The 24,588-nt window shown below is 42.0% G+C and overlaps 2 protein-coding genes across 2 annotated transcripts in view; one reads left to right on the forward strand and one right to left on the reverse strand.

The window, feature by feature from the left end:
- Positions 1–24,588, reverse strand: part of Fancd2 (FA complementation group D2) — an 83,737-nt gene that overhangs the window by 22,220 nt on the left and 36,929 nt on the right. Inside the window, 15 exon segments of the mRNA XM_042054581.1 lie at positions 770–880; positions 6,609–6,727; positions 7,368–7,496; positions 8,904–9,020; positions 10,319–10,462; positions 14,426–14,538; positions 15,011–15,121; positions 16,527–16,635; positions 18,441–18,556; positions 19,348–19,448; positions 20,164–20,304; positions 20,608–20,681; positions 21,766–21,885; positions 22,480–22,540; positions 23,949–24,058. Coding sequence (XP_041910515.1) covers positions 770–880; positions 6,609–6,727; positions 7,368–7,496; positions 8,904–9,020; positions 10,319–10,462; positions 14,426–14,538; positions 15,011–15,121; positions 16,527–16,635; positions 18,441–18,556; positions 19,348–19,448; positions 20,164–20,304; positions 20,608–20,681; positions 21,766–21,885; positions 22,480–22,540; positions 23,949–24,058 — 1,676 coding nt within the window.
- On the forward strand, positions 4,792–5,274 carry LOC119807489 (39S ribosomal protein L30, mitochondrial). Its single transcript, XM_038319475.1, has one exon. It carries the CDS (start codon positions 4,792–4,794, stop codon positions 5,272–5,274), a length of 483 nt encoding a protein of 160 aa, XP_038175403.1.

The following is a 24,588-nucleotide window of genomic DNA, read 5'->3' on the forward strand; positions in this document are numbered from 1 at the left end:
AAAAAAAAAAAAAAGCTGCAGAGAAACCCTGTCTCGAAAAAACCAAAAAAAAAAAAAAAAAAAAAAAAAAAAAGAAAAAAAGAAAAGAAAATAGGGTAGTGGGTTGACAGGCCAAAACCTATGAGAAACCTAAAAAAGCTTCAGAGAAACCCTGTCTCGAAAAACCAAAAAAAAAAAAAAAAAAAAAAAAAAAAAGCCGGGCGGGGGGGGGGCACGCCTTTAATCCCAGCACTCGGGAGGCAGAGGCAGGCGTATCTCTGTGAGTTCGAGACCAGCCTGGTCTACAAGAGCTAGTTCCAGAATAGGCTCCAAAGCTACAGTGAAACCCTGTCTTGAAAAACAAAAACAAAAAATCAAAAACAAGGGACTGGAGAGTTGGCTAGGCAGTTAAGACCACTTACTGCTCTTAGAGAGGATACAGATACACACACACACACACACACACACACACACACACACATACACACACCACAAACAATTAAGTTATACAGGGTGGGTGTGGTGTTGCATGCCATTAATTCCAACACTCAGGAGGCAGGTAGGTGGATCTCTGGGAGTTTGAGGACAGTCTAGCCTACATCATAAGTTCCAAGGTCAACAAAGATATAAAATGAGACCTAGTCTCAAAAAAGTAGTAAATCTTTAAAACATGAAAAAACAAATATGTTAAGGGAAAGTGACGGACAAGTATAGATTTTGTCCACAACTCTAACAGTGAATATTTTCCAAAAACAGTTCCTTCAATATACCAGCATGCAGTCTGACCTACCTGACCAGTTCCTCCAAGGGTTGCTTCTGTTCCGTCTGCTTTAGCCTGCTTGTGAGGACCTCCAGGGCTGAGTGCAGGAGATGATGGTTTGAGTGGTGAGTAAATCCTTTCCTAAAGTCAAGTCAGAAAAAGTGGTTCAGCTTATCTCAGGAAGATTACTTGGGTAGTACCTGAGGGTCCTGGCCCTCTACCTAGGTCAGTGATTCAGCAGTTTCAAAATGGAATTTCAAGATCTTAAGCATGAAATACAGTCACAGATCTAGCATCAGACTAGGAACTGAAGTGTAGGTGGGTATGGTAGCACCTGCCAGTAATGCCTATACTTGGAAGACTGGGGTAGGAGGACTGTTGTGTAGCTAGACACAGCTACCTAGTGTGAGTTCCAGGCTAGTCTGAGGCATATTTTAATATGATTCTGTCTTAAAACAGCAACATCAAGCAAAAGGAAGCATAAGCCAGGTAGTAGTGGTGCACACCTTTAGTCCCGGCACTTATGAGGCAGAGGCAGGCAAATCTCTGAATTTGAGGCCAACCTTGTCTACAGAGAGAATTCCAGGACAGCCAGAAACAGCTACATAGAGAAACCCTGTCTCCAGAAAAACAAAAAGAAAAAAACCAACAAAACAAAACAAAAAAACCCAAAACAAAACAACAACAACAATAACAAAAAAAAAAAAAAAACCAACCAACCAAAAACCAAAACACAGTGCTAGAGAAATGGCTCAGAGATTAAGAGCACTGGCTGCTCTTCCCAAAAATCTGAGTTCAATTCCCAGCACCCACATGGTGGCTCACAATCATCCACAATGAGATCTGGTGTCCTCTTCTGGCCTGCAGGCATACATACAGAGAGAACATTGCATAATACATAAACAATACATAAATACATAACAATACATAAAAAATTAAAACACACACACATACACAAAGGAGCTGAAGTACACCCAAAATTGTACTTTCTTATGGATCTAACAATGCTCCAGGTTTATTTTGCGAGGGCAGTAGAGCTTATTTTTGTCTGTGCATCTCAGTCTTCTCTAAAATGCAGTGCTAACTTTGTCAAATTACTAACTCAGCGTCAAGCCTCATAGGATTCAATAAAGGATGGCTGTATCTCCTCTTGGCATTAATAAGTCAACTCTTGAGGATTCTACCTCAGAATTACCTTTCCTTCCTAACCAAGATTATATCCCTTATCATTATATCTGCAGAGCATATGACAATTTTGATTTGTTTTTTGTTTGTTCCTTTCTTTTTTTTTAAAATGTGGTCCTCTGCAAGAGGATATCTTTTTTTAAAAATTATTTATTATGTATATAACATTCTGCCTCCATGTATGCCCACATGCCAGAGGAGGGAGCCAGATCTCATTACAGATGGTTGTGAGCCACCATGTGGTTGCTGGGAATTGAACTCAGGACCTCTGGTAGAGCAGCCATCTCTCCAGCCCTGTTTGTTCCTTTCCTTTTCCAAACTATCAGGCAGACTACTGCCAAAAAGATTTTCCTCAAAAGAAATTTTTATTATTATCATGACTATGATGCCAAAATTGCTTTCCTAAAAATTAGTTAAAAGTTGTAGAGATGGTTCAGTGGTCAAGAGCCCAGCTGCTCTTTCAGAGGACCTGGGTTGCATTTCCAGCACAAGGTAGCTCATGGTCACATGGGCCTCCAGTTTCTGAGCTCTCTTCCAACTTCCTTGGCTCCTGCACACTCATTATACACAGGCAGACACTAAGGCACTGACACATATGCAGGTGTGCATACACAAAACAAACACTAAAAACTAAAACAAAACAAAAGTAATCTTAAAAAGTTAAAATCTTCTGCCCAACTTTCAAGAATCTGCACAATCGGAACCCTATGACTTCTCTAGCAACACCTTCCTTTTCCTTTCATACATTTTCTGTGTGTAAGCATGCTTTTGTGTGTGTGTGTGTGTGTGTGTGTGTATGCATGCGTATGCACAATTTCCTTAATAATGAATGTAGCACAAATTCTAATTGGCCTTAATAATAAAATCTCGAGTCAGATATCAGGGTAAAGCCTGAAAGACCAGAGACAAAGGAGCAAGCCACAGCCACCTCTTACTTCACCAACTTGTACGCCCTTTCTTATCACTCCCTCTCTCCACCCAGCCATGTCATTTCCTGTTTCCTCCTCCCAGGAGCTGTCTGGCTCTACGGTTAACTAGTGACTAGAGCTCCACACTCTGATCTCCAGTCAGGTTTTATTTGTTAGAGCACAAACAAAACATCACCACAAATGAATACCCTTTTTGTGTTTACCATTAAAAAAAAGTCTCCTTGATGAACTGTCAATGCAAATCTTCGATCAGGTATTGCTTTTTAAGTACTAAGGATATAAAAATGACTGGCATCTGCCTTTGTGGATAGTAGGGAAGAAAAATAAACAAGCAATTTTAACAAAATGTGTGACATTTTACTAGAAGAGAATGCCAGAGTGTTAGAAGGGAGCTGAGGGCAAGGCAAGGTTATACCTAGCAAAGTTAGAAAAGATGCCCAGAAACTGAAGAGAGCCAGTAAGAAGAGGGTATGGATCAAATAGTCAAGGATCCTGTAGAAGAAGGCCTATCTGAAGGGTTTAGGTGAAAGCCAAGCAGGGTGCTGAAAGAACTCAGTCTACCGCAGGCAGATGTGAGACAACGGGTGCAAGAGCAGAAGTCAGACAACGGGAGGGGGAAAGTCAGGTCAAAGCCACCAGAGAGCACAACTGGGACAAGGTCAGCTTAGACTTGTGCTGGGAAGACTGCCGTGACACTTGTGTGGAGAATGGACCAAGAGAGGACATCTGGAGATGGATGGAAAGACCAACTGTGAAAACAGTCAGATATGACGGAAGGCTGAAAGCAGAAGGAGGTGTCTAGATGATGCAATCAACAGAATTTGGGATCACATGTGGGAAGGAGCAGAATCTAGGAGGCATAAGAATAACTCCTGGGGTTTGGCACAAAAAACTGATGATGCCATTTCCAAGTGAGGCGAAGCGGGAGGAACAGTGACATTGTGCTCGGATCCGGATGTGATGAGTCTGAGGTGTCAATGACACATCCCAGTTGGTGTTGAGTAGGCAGTTGGACAGAATTTTGCCAATGGCTTGGAAGCTAACATTTATCATTTAAGCTTGGGTAAAATTCTCCAGAAAACCTGTTCAAAGAGGACAGATGGGATAAGGCATGACTTAAAGAAAAGAAGTATTCAGGGACATGCCCTTATCTCTACTTTCACCCATGCTATGCCTTCAACTCTCTCTCTAAAAACCAACTCCTGGGGCCAGTGGGACGCTCACCAGGTAAAGGCCCTTGATGCCAAGCCTGACACAATCTGATTTTGACCCCTTGGACCCACTGGGTGGAAGAACACATTAGTGCACACATATAATATTTAAAACACATTGTGTTATAATATCTGTCCTTATTTTAAAAAGAAGCAGGGTGGGGCTGGAGAGATGGCTCAGTAGTTAAGAGTATGTACTGCTCTTGTAGACAGTCTGAATTTGGTTTCCAGTACCTACCTCAGGTGGCTCACAACTACATGCAACTCCAGTTCAAGGAGAACCCATATCTACTTCTGGCCTTTGAGGGCACAAACATATATACACATACCTTTTAAAATGTAAAAAAATAAAATACCATTGTTTCTTTAAAGGCCTGAGCAAGGGTGGGGATGTAACTCAGTTGGCAGAGTGCTTGCCTATCATGTATAAATTTCTAGGTGTCATCCCCAGCACTACATATAAACCAGGTATGGTGGCACAGGCCTGTAATACCAGTACTCAGGAGACAAAGAAAGGATGATCAAAAGTTAAAGTCCAATCCCAGCTACAGAGCAAGTTCAAGACCAATTCTACAAGATTGTGCTTCAAAAATGCCACTGTTGCTCCGAGAGGTCGCGGGTTCCTACTATGTAGCTCTGGCTGGAACGCTGTCAACCTTTATCACTGCTGGTGTTACATATCCCTGATCACCTGGTGGAGCCTCTTCAGGGAAGAATTACTACACTTATGGCTGGTGTTTTGCGTTCAGTATTTCAGAGGCCTCCAGGCAGACTGCTAACTGTGAAGAAAGGTGTGGAATCTCTCATTGGTACAGATTGGATTCGTCACAAATTTACCAGATCAAGGATTCCAGATAAAGTGTTTCAGCCTAAACCTGAAGATCATGAAAAATATGGTGGGGACCCCCAGCACCCTCATAAACTACATATTGTTACAAGAATAAAAAGTACAAAAAGGCGCCCATACTGGGAAAAGGATACAATCAAGATGCTTGGCCTACAGAAGGCACACACCCCTCAAATTCACAAGAACATCCCTTCAGTGAATGCAAAGTTGAAAGTAGTTAAACACTTGATACGTATCCAGCCCCTGAAGCTGCCACAAGGACTTCCCACAGAAGAGACCATGTCTAGCACGTGCCTCAAGAGCACTGGGGAATTGATGGTACAGTGGCATCTGAAGCCTGTGGAGCAGGAAGCAAAGTCTTGATGCCACATGGCTGCAGATTGCAAACCGCAGTTATGAGGAAACGTTTCTCATTAAAGTACACCCCAAAATATTCTAATATTGCAGTTCATAATGTATTCACTCTTTTATCTCATAATTTGAAACTTAGAATTAGTCAAAAATAATATAATAAATTAACAGTCTCTCTTTGTTTTTTGGTTTGTTTTTTTGTTTTTCATGACAGGGTTTCTCTGTATAGCTCTGGTTGTCCTGGAAATCATTTTTTTTTTTTTTTTTTTTTATAAGGTTATCTTTTTTAATATTTATTTATTGTGTATACAATATTTTGTCTGTGTGTATGACTGCAGGCCAGAAGAGGGCACCAGACCTGATTACAGATGGTTGTGTGCCACCATGTGGTTGCTGGGAATTGAACTCAGGACCTTTGGAAGAGCAGGCAATGCTCTTAACCTCTGAGCCATCTCTCCAGCCCTGGAAATCATTTTTATAGACCAGGTTGGCCTCAAATTTACAGAGACATGTCTGTTTCTGCCTCCAGACTGCTAGGATTGAAGGTGTACACCAGCACCGCCCGGCTAACAATCTTTCTTTTTATTAAATAATAAAGATTATTTAAGCCAGGTGGTAGTGCCACATGCTTTTAATTCCAGTACTTGAGAGGCAGTGGTAGGCGGATCTCAGTGAGTTCAAAGCCAGCCTGGTCTACAGAGTGAGTTCTAGGATAGCCAGGGCTGTCACTGAGAAAGAGAAACCCTGTTCTGAAAATAAAACAAAATTTTATTTTATTTACTTATTTTTATTTTTTATTTTTTGAGGCAGGGTTTCTCTGTAGCTTTGGAGTCTGTCTTGGAACTAGCTCTTTTAGACCAGGCTAGCCTCAAACTCAGAGATTCACCTGCTTCTACCTCCTGAGTGCTGGGATTAAAGGCATGCGCCACCACCGCCCAGCACAAAATTAAATTTTTAAATAGGGGTGTGTGTCCCTGTGTTATTCAGTCTGGTCTCAAACCATGAGTTTAAATGAGCCTTCTGCTTCAGCCCTCCCAGGAGCTGGATTACCAACATGTACCACAGTGCTGGCTTCCCTAGTTATTACAGAATGCTTGCTACAAGAATTGGAAGGAGTAAGAGGTCCAGATTTGCTATGTCAGCTCATCAGTAAGCCACCTAATATACTCAACTCCCTGGTAGCACTGGCTCCATAAGACTGAGTGGTTTTATAAGATCAAATGGAAAAGAACAAAGCGCCACAGTAAGGAACTGAATCCCTTTCCTCCCCTTCTCTCAGGGAATAATCATAAGTGAAAGTAAGTACATACTCATTTCCCTCTGCAACACTTCCTACCCACACTCACCACGCAAAGAACGTATGCAAGATCTGCAGCAGCTTCTGGTAGCAGGAAGACATGGTGAGGTGCTCCTGGGCTTCCACTCCTGGCCTGTCGTCTACACTGAGATTTTCAGCACTTAAGCTCTAAAAAGTGAAGAGAATTCAGTCCAGATCCTCCTGCAATTGTTCTCATCCTCTTCAGTACTTCTCAGTTAAAAAGGAACTCTTCGCAATTAATTACTTACAGACCCACAAAGTTAAGCCTGCCTGTAAGTTATTTTTTTTTCTTTTCTTTTACTCTTTTGTTTTTTGAGACAGGGTTTCTCCATGTAGCTTTGGAGCTGTCTCGGAACTTGGAACTCACTCTGTATACCAGGCTGGCCTCGAACTCTGCCTGGAACTCACAGAGCTCCACCTGCCTCTGTCTCCTGAGTGCTGGGATCATAGGCATGTGCCACCACCACCACCTGGAAATTTTTCTTTTCTTGTCCTTCCTCTCCTTCCCCCTCTGGCTCCCTCCCTCTCTCTCAAAAGCCCCAAAGCCTGCTTGTCCTGCAGCTCTGAACATTCTTGCACCCTCTCTGAAGACCGTGTTCAATCTGTGCAGCTATTCACAGACTTCTACTGCTGAGTCGGCCTGCTTTCCTGACCGCTAACTCAGAAGGTGTAACTCTTTCTTCCTCTTACCTCCTCCCTCCTGCTCTTCCCAGAGCTGCCTCCACACAGTAGCTTGCCTGCCTGCGCTTACATGGTTTACCGTCTTATAACAAGACAGTCTTCTAACCTGGAAGTAGTTATGAATGTTCTCCAGATGGTCACACATTGGGGTTAGCAGTTGAACAACACAACGAACAATGTCCTGGACAGATCTCTGATGAAGATGTGAGAATCCAATTTTCCGGCTTCCTTTATTCTACAATAAATCTCAGAGTTATAAATGGAAAACTGGTTAAATTCTTTAAATTAACTTTTATAGAAGTGTTCAAAGTTGTGATTCCAGATAGGAATAGATAGAAGAGGTAATTTAATTGCCTAAGATAATATTATAACAAAGGGATAAAAATGATAGCAAAAGAAAAAAATTTCCCTTAGTTTTAAATATCTGAGAGAATGAATTTTGTAGAGATAGAACAGGGTTTGATTAAAATACGCAGACATGCGCCGGGCAGTGGTGGCGCACACCTTTAATCCCAGCACTCGGGAGGCAGAGGCAGGTGGATCTCTGTGAGTTCAAGACCAGCCTGGTCTACAAGAGCTAGCTCCAGGACAGGCTCTAAAGCTGCAGAGAAACCCTGTCTTGAAAAAGCAATAAATAAATAAATAAATAAATAAATAAATAAATAAAATGCAGACATGGGGCTGGAGAGATGACTCAGAAGTTAAGAGCACTTGTTGCTCTTGAAGGGATTCTGGTTTGTTTCCTAGCACCCATAGGATGGCTCACCACTGACTGAAACTCTAGTTCCAGGAGGACCTGACTGCCTCTTCTGACCTCTGCAATAAGTACGTGGAACACACAGGGAAAATATTCATACACATAAAAGTAAATATCTTTTGAAAAAGTATAGACTTTCTAGGCATGGTGACATATGTCTTTAATCTCAGGAGGGAGATGAAGGCAGGAAGATCAGGACTTCAAGGCAATTCTCGGCTACATAGTGAATTCAAGTCCAGCCTTGGGCTATAGGAGACTGACTCAAAGGAACATCACAACTAATGATCTTCACACATACAGAACAAACAACACACACACTCAGATTTTACCATCTGCACCGCCCAAGAACTTCCCCAAATGCTAGGTGCTTTTGTTCCTTTTATAGACATCTGAGGCTCTGACCTCTCTAGGCAGCCAAGTTCTAAACTGAGTTTTACAAACAGGCTTAGTTTGGGAGGCTATTAACATCAAACCTGAGGGGTACAGGTGCAGTTCAGCGGTAGTCTAGTACTCATGAAGCTGTGGGTCTAACCCTCAGAACTGCAGGAAAAGGGAAGACCTGAGAGAGATTAGGATTTAAAATGTTTATGACACTTAGAAATAAACCCATGTCATTAGGGAGTCTTTTCAATCTTCTGTTTCAAAAATACACACACACACACACACACACACACACACACACGGTGCGAAGAATCCAGTCTCGGCCTTTAAGTGTATTATGCTACACTACAGCCCAGCCTGTATAGGACAAGGCAACTAAGATCTGGTAATAGGAATGCCATCATGTTACCTAGGAAATTAAACACAACACCAGGATACTCACCACTAGTACCTGCTTATTTCCAAGTTTTATAAGCCCAGTCCTATGCTTGTGTCTCTACTAACCTTGAGGAAGCACATTCTCTTGGCAAAAGAAGGTGTCAGTATATTCTCTAACTTCTGGGAAAGATCTTCCAGCAGGAAAAGCAACTCTGCAGGCCCGAGCTGGACAACTTCCGTTGCCTGTAGCAGAAGATGAAAACTAACTCCAATCATGTCCTGGTCACAGTTCCTTTGGTATATTTCATACTCATCCTTCCCATTGGGTGAGGAACTGAATTTGACTTTTAATTTAAACAGAAAAGAAACAGGGGGCTAGACAGAAGGCCCAGGGGACAAAGCACTTGCCACACAAGCACAAGGACTAGAGCTTAGACCCCAGGACCTAGGCAAGTACTCGACCCACTCAGTTATCTCCCCAGACACCCCAGTGGCCATATTTCCTTCCACCTGTTCACTACTATTCACTGCAGTGTGTCATTCTGTAAGTACATGGCAAGACACAGAATGGTGAAATATGCATTTAATACACATTTATGGAGAATCTTCTGTGAGCAGATTGATGAAAAAAATGTAAAAAACACAACAAAATGCACACACACACACACTACTGACTCTACTCTGAAAGTGCCTATAGTTTTACAACTATTAGGTAAAAATCCATACTATTTTAAATATTTTAGTCTGGAGAAATTCCATTCTCTAGGAATATCCTTATCAAAAGTTACCTTCTCTGTGAAAACAATCTCTATTCTCAACGTTATTAGAACACTCTCTTATTGACGTCCAGATATTAGCACAGCGTGGAGCAGTCATGTCTACAACCTCTACTACACTTCACGACTGAAGGCAAGTCATACCTGCAGCATGTATGGTGCTACAGCACTGCCAGTAAATCTAGGTCAGCAGTCAACATGAAAACAGCCTCGAGAAGTACCTATTTGATGCTGAACAAATGTCATGAAAACAGAAAAACAACACAGACTTCTTTTAAGCCCCAACAGTACTCCTATTAAAGTACACTTAGTGCTTCTAATTGGTAACCTGTTGGTAAGGCTCACATAACCTCTAGCACACTGAGAAAACCTGTGACTTGGGAGCGAGCTGTGTGACAAGGACCGGTGCAGTGACCACTGAATGCACACTGAGAGGCTTCTGAAGCCAGAGAGCAGCCTTTCCTTGTCTGTCTTCCCCACACTGCTAGGAAGGACTCTACTACTCAACAGTATTCCCAGATTCCAACTTCATCCTTTGTTGTTTTGTTGACACAGAGTGTCTCTATGTTAGTCCTGGCTGTCCTGGAACTCACTATGTAGACCATGCTGCCCTTGTATCTGTCTCTTCCTCCCAAGTGCTGGGGTTAAAGTCGTGTGCCATGACACCTGACCAATTACTTCAAATATCTCAGTGTTCTTGAAATACAAACAGACCTGAGGGACTTGGTAGAAAGTTAGGTTCTGGGATTCTAGATTGTCACTTACTTTGGTGTGCATTTCAGTGTCTAAGATGAACTTGGTCACAAGTCCAGAATGAAGAATAGAGAAGACTTCAATGTCCAGCTCTCGAAAAAAAGCACGGTAATTCTGCAGTGACACAAATGTCTTTCCTTCCTTTGCTGTGGACTCCTGAGGAAAAGATGGAACAAACAAAAGAACTAAAGTCTCAGCTATTAACCTAATTAAACAAATATTTTAATCTAATTTTATTTTAAAATTGTGTGAGGGTGGGTGGGTAATAAACATGTGTGTGCAGAAGCACTGATTCCACTCTAGCTGAAGTTACAGGTGGCTGTGAGTTACCAAAAGTAAGAGCTAGAAACTGTCCGGAAGAGCAGTACATACTTTTAACCATCTAATGATTGCCCCACCCACCCAAATTTATTTATTTATTTATTTGAGGTTTTTTTTTTTTTGGTTTTTTCGAGACAGGGTTTCCCTGTAGTTACTAGAGCCTGTCCTGGAACTAGCTCTTGTAGACCAGGCTGGCCTTGAACTCAGAGATCTGCCTGCCTCTGCCTCCCGAGTGCTGGGATTAAAGGCGTGCGCCACCACCGCCCAGCTTTTATTTGAGTTTTTTTGAGACAGGGTTTCTCTGTGTTGCTTTGGAGCCTATCCTGGAACTAGATCTTGTAGACCAGGCTGGCCTCCAACTCACAGAGAACTGCCTGCCTCTACCTCTTGAGTGCTGGGATTAAAGGTGTGCATCACCACCACCCAGGCAAATTTAATTTTAACTAACACACTAAAGTCCAATACTGATGTGGGATGCCATCCTGTATGCTGCGAATATGTGTTGCTTTTATTGGCTGATGAATAAAGCTACATTGGCCTGTGGCAGGGCAGACTATTGCTAGGTGTGAAAGCGAAACTGAATACAGGGAGAAAGAAGGCAGAGTTGGGGAGATGCCAAAAGTTGCCAGAGAAGCAGGATGTGAGGTAACAAGTCATGAACCACGTGGTACAGCATAGCTTAAAAAATATGGGTTAATTTAAGATATAAGAGCTACTAAGTAATAAGCCTGAGTCATCGGCCAAAAAATTATAATTAATATTAAGAATCAAAGTGATTATTTTATAAGTAGTAGTGGGGACCAGCAGGTGGGAGAATAACTAGTACAACAGGACAGAGCGGGACAGAGAAAAGCTTCTAGTTATACAATACACGTTAATGTTTCGTAAAAAGTTCTAATTTCCTTACATCATCACATGCCTTTCACCAAATCAAATATCCCCTAAGCCACAGCACTTGAAGCCAACAACACCTTTGGTTGCTTCTACCTAAGGATGAACCACTAGGTAAATCAAAGTACATGGAACAGTACAGAATGCTGCAAGCACTGGGTGGTGGCGCACATCTTTAATACCACCACTCAGGAGGCAAATCTCTGTGAGATCGAGGCCAACCTGGTCTGACAGCCAGATCTGTTATACGGAGAAACCCTGTCAGAAAAACCAAAAAAGTTGTAAGCTTAAAGGCTAGGATGATCTAGTTTCAAACTTTAGCTCAAGTGCATATTATATGTCTTTGAGCAAGTCTTTCACTTATCCTCTCTGGGTATAAACTATTTAATGAATTAAATATAGATATTAACATAAACCTTGGACGTTAGGAGATCATAAGTTAAACATAATAAATTAAACAAACAAATGATAGTTATACAACAAACTGACATCCATGTGTCCAGGGACTTCTCAAATACATGGCGCTGACCCTGTGAACGCCACAGAGGACACTCCTTACCTACTACCACAAACCATATTAAGCATTTAAGTTTAAGCATTTCAAAACCATTCACATTCAGTTATTTAGTCATTTATTATGCCTTTTGTGGCTTTAATTTTTTATTACATCATCCTTCCACCATGTGAACTCTGGGGGTTGAATTTAGGTCATCAGGTGTGACAGCAGACGTCTTTATCATCTGAGCCTTTCCCCCCCCTGGTTTTTCTTTTCTTTCCTTTTCTTTTTTTTTTTTTTGGTTTTTTCGAGACAAGGTTTCCCTGTAGCTTTGGTGCCTGTCCTGGAACTAGCTCTTGTAGATCAGGCTGGCCTTGAACTCACAAAGATCCGCTTGCCTCTGCCTCCTGAGTGCTGGGATTAAAGAAGTGCACCACCACTGCCCTCCCCCCTGGTTTTTCAAGACAGGGTTCTCTGTGTAACAGCTTTAGCTGTCATGGAACTAGTTTTGTAGACCAGGTTAGCCTCAAACTCAGAGATCCACCTGCCTCCCAAGTGCTGGGATTAAAGGTGTACGCCACCACTGCCCACTCCATTTGAGCCATCTTGCTAACTATATTCTGTTTTGGGTTTTTTGAGACAAAGTCTTGCATGTAGCTCAGATGGCCTCAAATGTATGACCACCTTCCTGCCATAGAGTCCCAAATGCTGAGATTATAGGCATGTACCACTAGTGCGGGAGAATTGTCTGTATTCTGTCAATGCTGATTGGCCAGGCAGGAAGTATAGGCGGGTCAACCAGACAGGAAGTAGAGGCGGGGCGATGAGAATAGGAGTATTCTGGGAAGAAGGAAGCTCTTCCCGCAGTTCTGCCCAGACCACAAAAGAGGCAAGATGTATGCTGCCCCTCTGAGAAAGGTACTGAGCCATGTGGCTCATATATATATATCATATATATGAATATAACATATATAAGAATAATGGGTTAATATAACTTATAAGAGTTAGCAAGAAGCCTGAGATAATGGGCCAATCAGTTTTATAACTTATGGAGATCTCTGTGTGTCTTTGGGGCTTTCCGGCTGTGGGGTACCAGGTGGGACAGAAACCCCAACAAGCAGGCCCTCATGTTACACACCACCACATCCAGTGCTGTGGGACAATGGTTTGTACCCTGTCAATTGTGTTTTAATAAAACACTGATTGGCCAGTAGACAGGCAGGAAGTATAGGCAGGACAACCAGACAGAAAGTAGAGGTGGGGCGATGAGAACAGAATTCTGGGAAGAGGAAAGCTGATTCTGCAGTTGTGACCCAGCCACAGAAGAAGCCAAGATGGGACCCCCTCGCCGAATAAGGTTCTGAGTCATGTAGCTAAAACAGACAAGAATTATGGGCTAATGTAAGTTATAAGAATTAGTAAATAAGAAGTCTGAGCTAATGGGCCAAATGGTTTATAACTAATGTAGACCTGTGTGTGATTCTTTGGGACTTAGTGGCTGCAGGACTGGGTGGGACAGAAAAGCTCAGTCAACAGAATAGTGTCCAACAATTCAGGTCACTAAGTTTATGCTCTGGGGTCAAAAAGAGAAATGGTTAAAAAGGAGAAAGGCCAAAAGAAGTATATATAAAAATGTCATGTTGTAATCCCAACATGCAGGACACTAAGGCAGAAGGATCATAAGTTTGAAATTAGCCTTGGGTACCTAGTGAGACTCTGTCTGAAAACCCCAAGGCACAGGGTGGTATATTCTAAGATACAATGTGATAACTACTATAAAACAGAACTCAAAGTATCATAGGGGAGCAAAACACAGATGTAAAATATACAGACGATAATTATAAAAAGCAGCCATCTGTGCAGCAGCAATAAGGACTATTCTACTTTGACTTCTGTGGCTATGATAAAACACTCTGATCAAAAGGAACTGGGAGGGGAAAGGTCTTATCTGACTTACCCTTCCAGGTCATACTCCATCACTGAGAAAAATCAGGGCAGGAACTGACATAGAAACCATGGAGGAGCGTTGCTTGCTGGCTTGTTCTCTAGCTTGCTTCCTGTTCATGCTCAGCTTTCTTAAACAACCCAGGCCTACCTGCCTAAGTATGCCACCCATAATGGACTCTCACAACAATTATCATCAAGACAATCTCCAAAAGACATGGCCGCAGGCCAATTTGGTCTGAGCAATCTGTCAACTGAGATTGTCTCTTCCCAAGGGACTGTACATGGTTTGCAGTCAAAAACAACAACCAGGAATTTAGAGAATAGTATGAACTCTGCTAGTCAAGGGTCAATCCAAGGCCCAGGATTGACCTCTCTCTCCATTTCTTCCCTCTGAAACAAACACAGAGTAAGGCCAGCCTTACTCTCACTGAGCAGGCACAGACCTCTGTCACATATTCCCACACCTTGTCTACTTGGCTTCTACCGGTTGGCATGGTGTCACATTCTGAAGTGTCTTCTGTTAGAAGTGCTTCAGTGGAGGATGCTTTGCTGCTATCAGCTTTTTGTTTCCTTGCCCCTACATTGCAGAAAGAGAAACATGACACATAATCAGCTAGCACATTTGACAGCAGAACTCCTCAGGAAGGGAGGAGGGAATTTTATATTCAAGCTACACAACATCACACACGTCCTAAAGAAAGGCTTGGTGGGGGCTGGAGATATGGCTCAGCGGTTAAGAGCATTGACTGCTCTTCCAAAGGTCCTGAGTTCAATTCCCAGCAACCACATGGTGGCTCACAACCATCTGAGATGAGGTCTGGTGCCCTCTTCTGACCTGCAGACATACACACAGACAGAATATTGTATACATAATAAATAAATATTTTTTAAAAAAAAAGAAAGGCTTGGTGGCATGATTTTTTAAATTACTGTCTAAGCACTGCTCACTAACCAACTGTGCCATTGGCATTCTTATGTTTTTAATACTAATGCTACAACACGTATAATTCAGTGTGGCTCAGACAGGGACAAGATAGCAATGTACTCACCCATCTTTCCTTTGTTTCTGTTTTTGGTTGAAACAGCAGAACCGCTCCAAGGTATCATATCTAAAGTAGCCAAGTCGACATTTGCGAAAGGTGGAACATAGTCTGGGGTGACTGAAACAGAGAAGGAGTAATAAACACCAAACACAGTGATCCCATTACCCAAATACCTAGAAATAGGCTTCCAAAATCACCACCGGCAGCAGCGAATGCCTATAACTCCAGTCATCTGATATAGTTTAGGCACAGCAAAATGGAGCTTAGAGGAATATTATAATACAATAACTGACTATGATTCATTAATATAAAACCATTTTCAATAAGGACATGAAATTACCAAACGAGCAAAAAGAAACTAAAAATATATCACTTAAAAATCCAAAGACACCTTTAATCCCAGCACTTGGGAGGCAGAGTCAGGCGGATCTCTGTGAGTTTGGGGCCAACCTGGTCTACAAGAGCTAGTTCCAGGACAGGCTCCAAAGCTACAGAGAAACCCTGTGTCAAAACAAAACAAAAAAACCAAACCAAACCAAAACAATCCAAAGATACTAATATTTGGTCACATCATGTTTTGTTTTACATACCATTATTTAAGATGAGGGCCTGAGGAAGGCTTATTTTCCCCAAATAATTAAGCTGGCATTTTTTTTTTATTTTGTTTTTGGGCCTGTCTATCTCTCTTTAAGATAGTCTCACTTGGGCTGGAGAGATGGCTCAGAGGTTAAGAGCACTGACTGCTCTTCCAGAGGTCCTGAGTTCAATTCCCAGCAACCACATGGTGGCTCATAGCCACCTATGAGATCTGGTGCCCTCTTCTGGCATGCAAGCATACATGGAAGGAATGTTGTATACATAATAAATAAACAAATCTTTAAAAAAAAAAAGATAGTCTCACTATGCAGCCTAGGATGGTATTGAATTCATAGAGATCTGCCTGCCTCTGCTTCTAGAGTGCTGAAATTAAAACTGTGTGACACCATACTTAGTCCTAAGCTAGCACAAAAAAAATTAATGTGTTTGAGTATTTTGTCTATGTGTATATCTGTGCTCCACATGCATGTCTGGTAGCCACAAAGGCCAGAAGATGATGCCGAATCCTGTGGAAATGGAGTTATAGACAGTTGTGAACTGCCATGTGGGTACTTTGAGCCAAAGTTTTCTAGAAGAGCAGCCAGTGCTCTTAAATGTTGAGCCATCTCTCCAGTGCCATAAGCTAGCATTTTAAATCAACCAGTTAACTTAATGGTCAGAAGGAATGAAAAGACCTTCATCTTTATTGCTGGCTTGTAACTATATTTAAGAAAGCAAAGGTTAGCTGGTTATGGAAGCAGAAACAGGTAGGTTTCTGTAAGTTAGAGGTCTGCCAGGTCTACAATTCAAGTTCTAGACAGCCAGGGCTACATAGACACACTCTGTCTCAAAAACCAAATAAATGAATAAATCTTTAGAAAATATAAAGGTAAGCTGCTCATCTCCTCAGCACTGATACCTGAGGCTTGGGGCCAGCCTTTCTTACCTGCCAAGTACTTCTCTAGGATTTCCTGAAGTTCCACAAGGTCCTTTAGCCGACTAAGAACTTTGCCCCTCATCTCAGGAGATGTTTGTTGGCAGAAGGCATTCACAACCTGCAAAGCACAAATTCTATTCACATGTGGACATTAACCTCATTTGCTTTACTTTGCTGGGAATAAAAGGTTCTTTTACTACACTTATTTTTCTTTTAAATATAAAGCATATGAGTCTGGTATGGTGGCTTATGTCCATAATACAAGTAGTTCGGACACTGAGCCAGGAGCATCACCATGAATTTGAGTAAAGTCTGGTCTACATAGAGAGATGCCGACCAGCCAGTGAGACTGTCTCAATCAAAAAAAAACGTACAATGAAGCAGATATATCTGTATATGAAAGAGTGCTAATCTAGGAGAAAATGAAAAAGACCTCACAGACCATAATTGTCTTAAACTCAGTATGTGGCTGGGGATAACTTTCAACTCCTGATCCTCCTTCACGACCTCCCAAGTGCTGGAACTAGAGACAGGGACGTGTCACCACATAACACAGAGTATGTGATGCTGGGGACAGAAGTGAGGGCTTCATGCATTCATTAGTTTATAGAAGACAATTTGCAGCTGTCTATATTCTAGCAGTTTCCATAAAAGTTACAGATGAATTAAAAACTGTAATGAGCATATGCAATGAAACTGCAAAAAACAATAAAGTACGCAAGAAGTCTAAGGTATGCCTTTGCTAACAGAAAAAGAAGAGTATTGCTTCCTGAAGTGCTTGTTTAGAAACTATTTAAAACTTGTTCTAAATTCAAAAAGACGTTTAAGATGAAAATCTGAATTAGTAAAGAAAAAATATTTTAAAAAGGATTTTAAATTTTTTAGTTGTGTGTGTGTGTGTGTGTGTGTATTTGATGTGCACCTGCATATGGGTGACCTTGAAGACAGGAAAGCCTGGAGCTGGAGTTGCCCTCAGTTGAGCCTCCCGATGTGGGCACTAGGAACCAGACTCTGGTCCTCCAGAAGAGCAGCAAAGTGATCTCAACTTCTGAGCTATCACTCTAGTCCCACAAAGTTTTAAAGAATAAAATGACAAACTGGGAAGTGGCGTACACCTTTAATCCCAGCACTCGGGAGGCAGGCGGATCTCTGTGAGTTCGAGGCCAGCCTGGCCTACAAGAGCTAGTTTCAGGAAAGGCTCCAAAGCTACAGAGAAACCCTGTCTTGAAAAACCAAAAACCAAAACCATAAAAAAAAAAAAAAGATAAAATGACAATAAAAACCCTTCTTTCTATAATACCATTTGGAAATTATGACTCATCAACAGAAAGCTAACATAGACTGTAATACAGCTGTGTTCTACCTGGGCCAAAACGCAAGAAACCTGATTTTTAACCCTACTTGTACTTACTACTTTGTTACGCAATTAGCAGAATATTTCAGCAAATCAAGTCTTATTCTATATACTTCCATGTCCCTTTCTAAACTTTTATTTCTTTGCCTATAAAGTGGGAACTACTGCATAAATTTGAAGTATAATACAACTGAAAGGCAGAGGCAGCAGCGAAACACCGCCATCCCCAGTGTCCTCAACACCCTCCGAAGAAGGAAGTCACACCTATTTCTCCTTGAGTTCAAAGAGTGAGCAGAGGCTTGTGGCAAAAGGAACAGGACATCCCAGCACAGAAGTGAAGAGCCACTCTGTGGAGAAGTGGGACTGCAGACGGCCTGAAAAGCTGGCTACACAGTGAGGGCTCTAAGTACTCTGATTGGGGACATCAGGAGGACAGATGCTCAGCAGTGGTGGGATATCTGCCAGAGAAGCACGGGCACTGGGGGTTCAGGGAGACTTTCAGGAAGCTTGTGTGAGCCAAGAAAAGAAACTACAGATAGGAAGTGAAACACCCCAGGAATTCTGCTCACCTCTCTGAACCAGTTGAAAGTAAGGAACGTGAGTGAACACATAAGTGACCGCTCTTTGGCAGACATGGACTCCAGTTTCTCTCCAGGTTCCAGGTCAGGGAGGAACAGAGGGCAATCTAAGAAAGAGCAAATGTCCCACCTTCCTTTAGTTCAAGGAAAAGAACATGGGTCCTGCCCCCACAGATACCTACTTCCCCCTTGAGCTCCTATTTGAGGGTTAAGCTTTGTCTTGTCTCAAAAATCCTTCCATATTAGTGTTAAAAGAATATAGCCATGCTCTTTACTCTATCTTGGTACCTATGGAGGCCTGCTGGAAACTGGACTTCTAAAAGGCAAATATGCCTGGAAGGCTATGGGGTAAGGCCATTTTTGCTGGCTATAACTGAGGTCTCTGGAGCCACAGAGAGCATACAACTCTTCTTAACGCTTAAGATTTTTTTTCCCAAAATGAAATGAATCCTATTATGTGCTTATGTATACAAAGCAAAACCCAACAGTGACTCCTGGAGGTGAACCACACAAAACCAGAGGAATCTAGGGAAAGGAAACGTGGGTCCAGAGAAACAGTGGCATGGTTCATGACAAATTCCTAAGCAGTCTTACTGTAAAGGTCATTGCATAAAATGTGTGTGATGATGCTGTACCTCTTCCAGATTTAAACTAACGAAAAGTAAATATATACAAGCGGGAGGTAAAAAAAAAAGAAAAGAAAAGTTGACCATACAGCATTCAGCAACAACTACAAAGAGAATGACTGGTTCCACATAAGCTCATTTGACTATAATTTCTTTGTTACTTATCTATGAAATTAGAAAATTCCATCTCACATACACAAGGTACAGGCCTGGCCCTTGCCTAATTCTACCAAAAGACCACAAAGAAAGGATCCAAGAACTGCACCCCATACCTAAGAGACCATCAATCTCATCCAAGTTTCCGTTATGTTGTCTTGCCACACAAAGTCTCAGCAGCCGGAAATGGGATGCCAGGCACAAAGGAGACATCGATCTGGAAAGAAAAAATCCACCTCAGGAACCACAGTCATAATAATCAAATCTATAGGAGCCACTTTTATAATTAAAGAGAAATAGCAAGCACTCAACGAATGCTCAGTAAACAAAGACCTAAAGTGCAAGAAGGTAAAGGGTATGTGCAGTGGGCATGAGGCAGAAATAGGAAAGAGAGAGGCAGAAGAACCAAAGGATGTTCATGGGAAGAAAGAAGCATGAACAGCAAACAGCCTAATGTGATATGTGCTGACTCTCATGGGCACTACAAATCTCAATCCCATGGACCAAGAAAAAAAAAGGAATCTGACCACATCCCTCTAATATCTCCAGATACAACATTTCTTGGAAGAAACTTTGATGTGAGGACTCCATAGATTAAAAAGAACTATGAAACAGGGCTGGTGAGATGGCTCGGGGGTTAAGAGTGCTTACTGCTCTCGCAGAGAACCCAGACTCAGTTCCTAAAACCTACATGGTGGCTCACAACCACTCTAGTTCCAAGGGAGCCAACATATTCTTCTAAACTCCATGGGCTCCTACATGCACTTGGTGCAGATAGACACATGCATGCAGGCACACACACACACACACACACACACACACACACATTAAATAAATAAATTCATCCATTCATTAATACTAAGAGAATTTTTTAAAACAGTAGAATTCCCTATGTACATTCAAAATACCAACAGAATGGAAAAACAACTAACTTTTGGCTTGGTTCTCGTGAAGTCACTTGACTGATATCTGCAAACTCCCGAAAGAACAGTGGTAGGAGGTTGATGACAATGCCATCTTGAGAGCTGTATTCTTCCAGTCCATAGAGAGCTTTCACAGGAAATGGAAAGTCACTGTGAATCAAAAAGAGAATCAAAATCTGATGTCCCAGCTGGGAGGAAAACAAGGCTATGGGGAAAATCACTAGAACAAACCAATTTCAAGCAACAACTATGTGAAGAAGCTGTAAAGTAGAACAGTGGGGAGCTTTTTAGCAATTTTACAGCTGGGGTACAGGATGGTAAGGCTAGGGAGGGTGTTAAGCCATAGGGGCAGACTTGACTTGAGGGCAAAAGTGGTGTGAAGTTTGTACTAGCTACTGAACTGATACAACTTCCTCCCCAGTAGAATCAACCCAGAAGGGAAACAGCACTTACCCTTCTGGAACAGCACAGAAGTCCACCACAAAGGCATCTTGGAAATCATTAAAGATGGTCTGCCCAACCCATTCCTTCCAGGAGCAAACAAGAATGTTGCAGTGAGGGGTATAGTGCTTTTATAACCACAGATAAACTGTCACTAACCTTTCAAAACCTCAGGCTCCTCATTTCTAAAAATGAGGCTATCCAATACTGTGAAGAAAGGAGATAATGCACAAAGAGCGCTTTATTTAGTGCCTATCACAACAACCCTGTTGTCATTTTACAATTATTATCATTATTATGTGGAGGAGGCCTCAGGAAAGTCCTGAGATGGGGTGGAGTGGAACAGCTTTCCAGTCTTTTTTATTTTTATTTTTTTAATTTTGGTTTTTTGAGACAGGGCTTCTCTGTGTAACCGCTCTGGTTGTTCTGGAACTCATTTCATAGACCAGGCTGGCCTCAAACTCACAGAGATCCACCTCCTCTGCCTGCTGAGTGCTGGGATTAAAGGCGTGCGCCACCACCACCTTCCAGCTTTTTTCCCCCTAGTCTATTTTTATACTGCAACAGAGAAAAAGACTTAATGTGTCATACTTTGTTGCTTTAAGAAAAGGTACTTGGGGTGGGGGTGGAGAGATGGTTTAGTGGTTAAGACCACCGATTGCTCTTCCAGCGGAACCAGATTCAATTCCCAGGACCCACATGGCAGCTGTCTGTAACTCCGGTTTCAGAGGACCTGAAACCCATGGCAAAACACTAATGCACATAAAATAAAATAAAAAAAGAAAAGACACTTGGAATGGGCTATTGGCAGCCCACACCAGTCACCCCAAAACTGGGAATAAAGAAGCAGGAGGACTACGGCCAGTTCAAGGGCAGCTGGTTTTTTATTAAAAATCTAGTCAGCTGAGCGGTGGTAGCGCACGCCTTTAATCCCAGCACTCGGGAGGCAGAGGCAGGTGGATCTCTGTGAGTTCGAGACCAGCCTGGTCTACAAGAGCTAGTTCCAGAACAGGTTCTAAAGCTGCAGAGAAACCCTGTCTCGAAAAAACAAAAAAAAAAAAAAATAAAAAAATAAAAAAAATAAAAATCTAGTCAGCCACACACACAGGGAGACCTTGTCTAAAGAACTAGTTCCTACCTGTCACCCCCAAAACAAGACATCATTCTTACCAAGGTTTTTGGAGCCAACTTTCTTTCTTGGATCAGATTGGCAAATTCATCATAATAAAGAGAAGAGGCCCAAGGAGAATGCTCAGTACAAGAATGAACCAGTTGTAGCAAAGAAGTCACCTGGAGCAGATGGAGAGAAAAAGCTGTGAGCCTCGGGCTGCCAACCCTTCCTAAATTCGTCTCTGCACTCAGTATTAAGTTCTCTCTCCAATCTCACTGCCAAACCCAGTGAGGCGTTGCTGAGCCTCTTCCCTAGTCTGTCTCTTTCCAAGCATACCTCATAGCAAAAACTAAAACCAAAGCTGGAGTGACAGACTTCAGTATGGGCACTGAGAAGAGAGACAAGGAAGATGAACACTAGTATGTGTCCCAGAGTGAACTTCTGAAGAGTTATCAAGACAACTTGTACCTCGTGCCTGTAATCCTAGCAATTAGGAGGCAGAGACAGGAGAATCCCAGTAAGTTCAAGGCCAGCCTGGTCTACACAGTGAATTCCAGGTCTAGGGCTATATAACAAGACCTTATTTTTAAAAACAGTTACTTGAAGAGATTTTTGAAAGAAGATGTACAAAATACTCCAGCCACACACGTAGCTCAGTGGTAGTGTTTGCCTAGTGTATAAGGCCCAGTGTTCCATCCTAGCATTGTAAAAGAAAAGAAAAACCACAGTACTTAGGCCGGGCAAACACATCTGACTACGTAATAGAAACTTACCTGTGTGCACCATTCATTGCTTGGGTCAGCTCCCCTCTGGGCTGGATTAGATGGTACACTTCTAGAAACAAGGAATTTTAGTTTCATTTTTGTAAAATTTTGCAATAATTGGCAGTAAGTTTAAGAGTCTTGTCTTCTTTCAGACAAGAATAGAGATAAAATTTCATGAAGACATGGAAAACTACTTATTTTGTTCATATAAAATGTAGGTTTATAGTGAAGCATGATTATCTCGCTTTTTTTGAGATAGGGTCACATCATTAGGTTGCCAGGTTTATGACAAACTCCAGTGTGCAACTGATCACTCTGCCTCAGCACCTGGAATTCTGAGGATTCTGCAAACAAGTAAGACCAATTTGTATGTATTGTTAAGGGAACACTAAATTAGTAATGAAAAGAGAATCTTTGTTTTTGATATGGTAATGTGACCATGTTGCCCAAGTTAGCTTTGAACTCCAAGTGAATCTCCTTCCATGTGCCTAGCTAAATAAAACAGATTGCTTTCCTTCCCTTCTTCTAGCTAGTATGTTGATTCTAAGGCTATTTCCTGAGCTCTTAGGAATTCCTGACAAATCATTTCCAAGAAACATGAAATGAACTGTACTGTCAACTTAAAATGATGCAGCATGAAGCCCCAGCTCTGATACTTCCTTAGATGCTATAACTGAGGCATCTAAGAACAAGTGAGGAACTATAAAGTAATTGTATTTGAATTACATGAAGCTCCAGATAGGAGTAATACAGCAATAGAGGGCCTAGGTCAGAAGCAGATTATAAACAATGAATATCAGGAGGACCAAAGTTAGCCTCCATGGAAAGATTTCCAGCTCTATACCTCTGGGCAATACTATAGTTAATAAATATGATGTAACTCTATAATTAATGTTCTCAATTGAACATGGTATATACAGTCAAGATTATAAGAGAATGGGCTGGGCAGTGGTGGCGCACGCCTTTAATCCCAGCACTTGGGAGGCAGAGGCAGTTAGATCTCTGTGAGTTTGAGGCCAGCCTGTTCTACAGAGCCAGTTCCTGGACAGCCAGAGCTGTTACACAGAGAAACCTTGTGTCAGGGGTGGGGGGCGGGGGCAGGAAATGGACTGCAGAAATAATCCAACAGTTAAAGAGTGTGCATGTGTTGTCTCGCAGAAGACCTGAGTTCAATTCCCAGCACCCACATCAGGCAGCTACTATCTGCCTGTAACTCCAGGTCCAGGAGGTTCTGACAACTCTGGCCTTCATAGGTACCTGCACTAATATGCATATACCAGTCTACAAAAACACAATTAAAAATAACAAAAATAACCTTAAAAAGGTTAGAAGGAAACATGGAAAAGAACAAGACATGTTTACTTTGTGCAGTTTTAATGCTTCTATTAAGATAATGGCTGCATACTCTAACGTGTTTGTAAGGCAACACCTTCACTAGCTGATGTTGAGGCACAGAAACCAGACTCTACAGGAGTTACCTGTCTTCTGCCATGACGCCGGCCATGGTGACTGCACCGATGATCCCGATGAGTTTGTATTTGAACACAGTGCTAGAGAGCTGCTTTCGTATCACCAGGTGCATTTCGTCCTGCAATGGGATCAGGACAGAGAAAGAAAAGTTGGAGTGACACAGCAGAACACATCACTACTGGAGCTAATTCCGTTCTCTAAGTCTCATTTATTTCTAAATGGTTTATTGTGGTCCTCCAGGATTGCCTGGTGGGTAACTTGCTGCCAAGTGTGACAAACTATGTTTGATCAGCATGCCCATGGGTCGAAATGAAAGTCCCCACTACTAAAAATTTCCTCTGACTTCCACACTTCTGCCCTGCACATGAGGTGCCCCCCAAAATCAAAAATATTTAAAAATAGTTTATTGTATCTCATTATTTTAGCTGTGTATCCATCACAATAATTCTCATGTCCTCGAAGAGCTACCATGGCAGTACTGACAGCTGTTGTTGAACGTGTGCCTTGTTCTAGGAGCTTTGTATAATTTGTCTCTGAATTTTAATTTCCATCTTCTTTTTTGTTGTTATTGTTTTGTTTGTTTGTTCAAGACAGGATTTCTCTGTAGCTTTGGAGCCTGTTTTGGCACTCCATCTGTAGACCAGGCTG

This window comes from Arvicola amphibius, chromosome 2, assembly GCF_903992535.2.
Source record: "Arvicola amphibius chromosome 2, mArvAmp1.2, whole genome shotgun sequence".
Classification (NCBI taxonomy): domain Eukaryota; kingdom Metazoa; phylum Chordata; class Mammalia; order Rodentia; family Cricetidae; genus Arvicola; species Arvicola amphibius.

Excerpts from the sequence above, each read along its gene's own strand:
- LOC119807489 (XM_038319475.1), top strand. The coding sequence starts at position 4,792 with ATGGCTGGTGTTTTGCGTTCAGTATTTCAGAGGCCTCCAGGCAGACTG.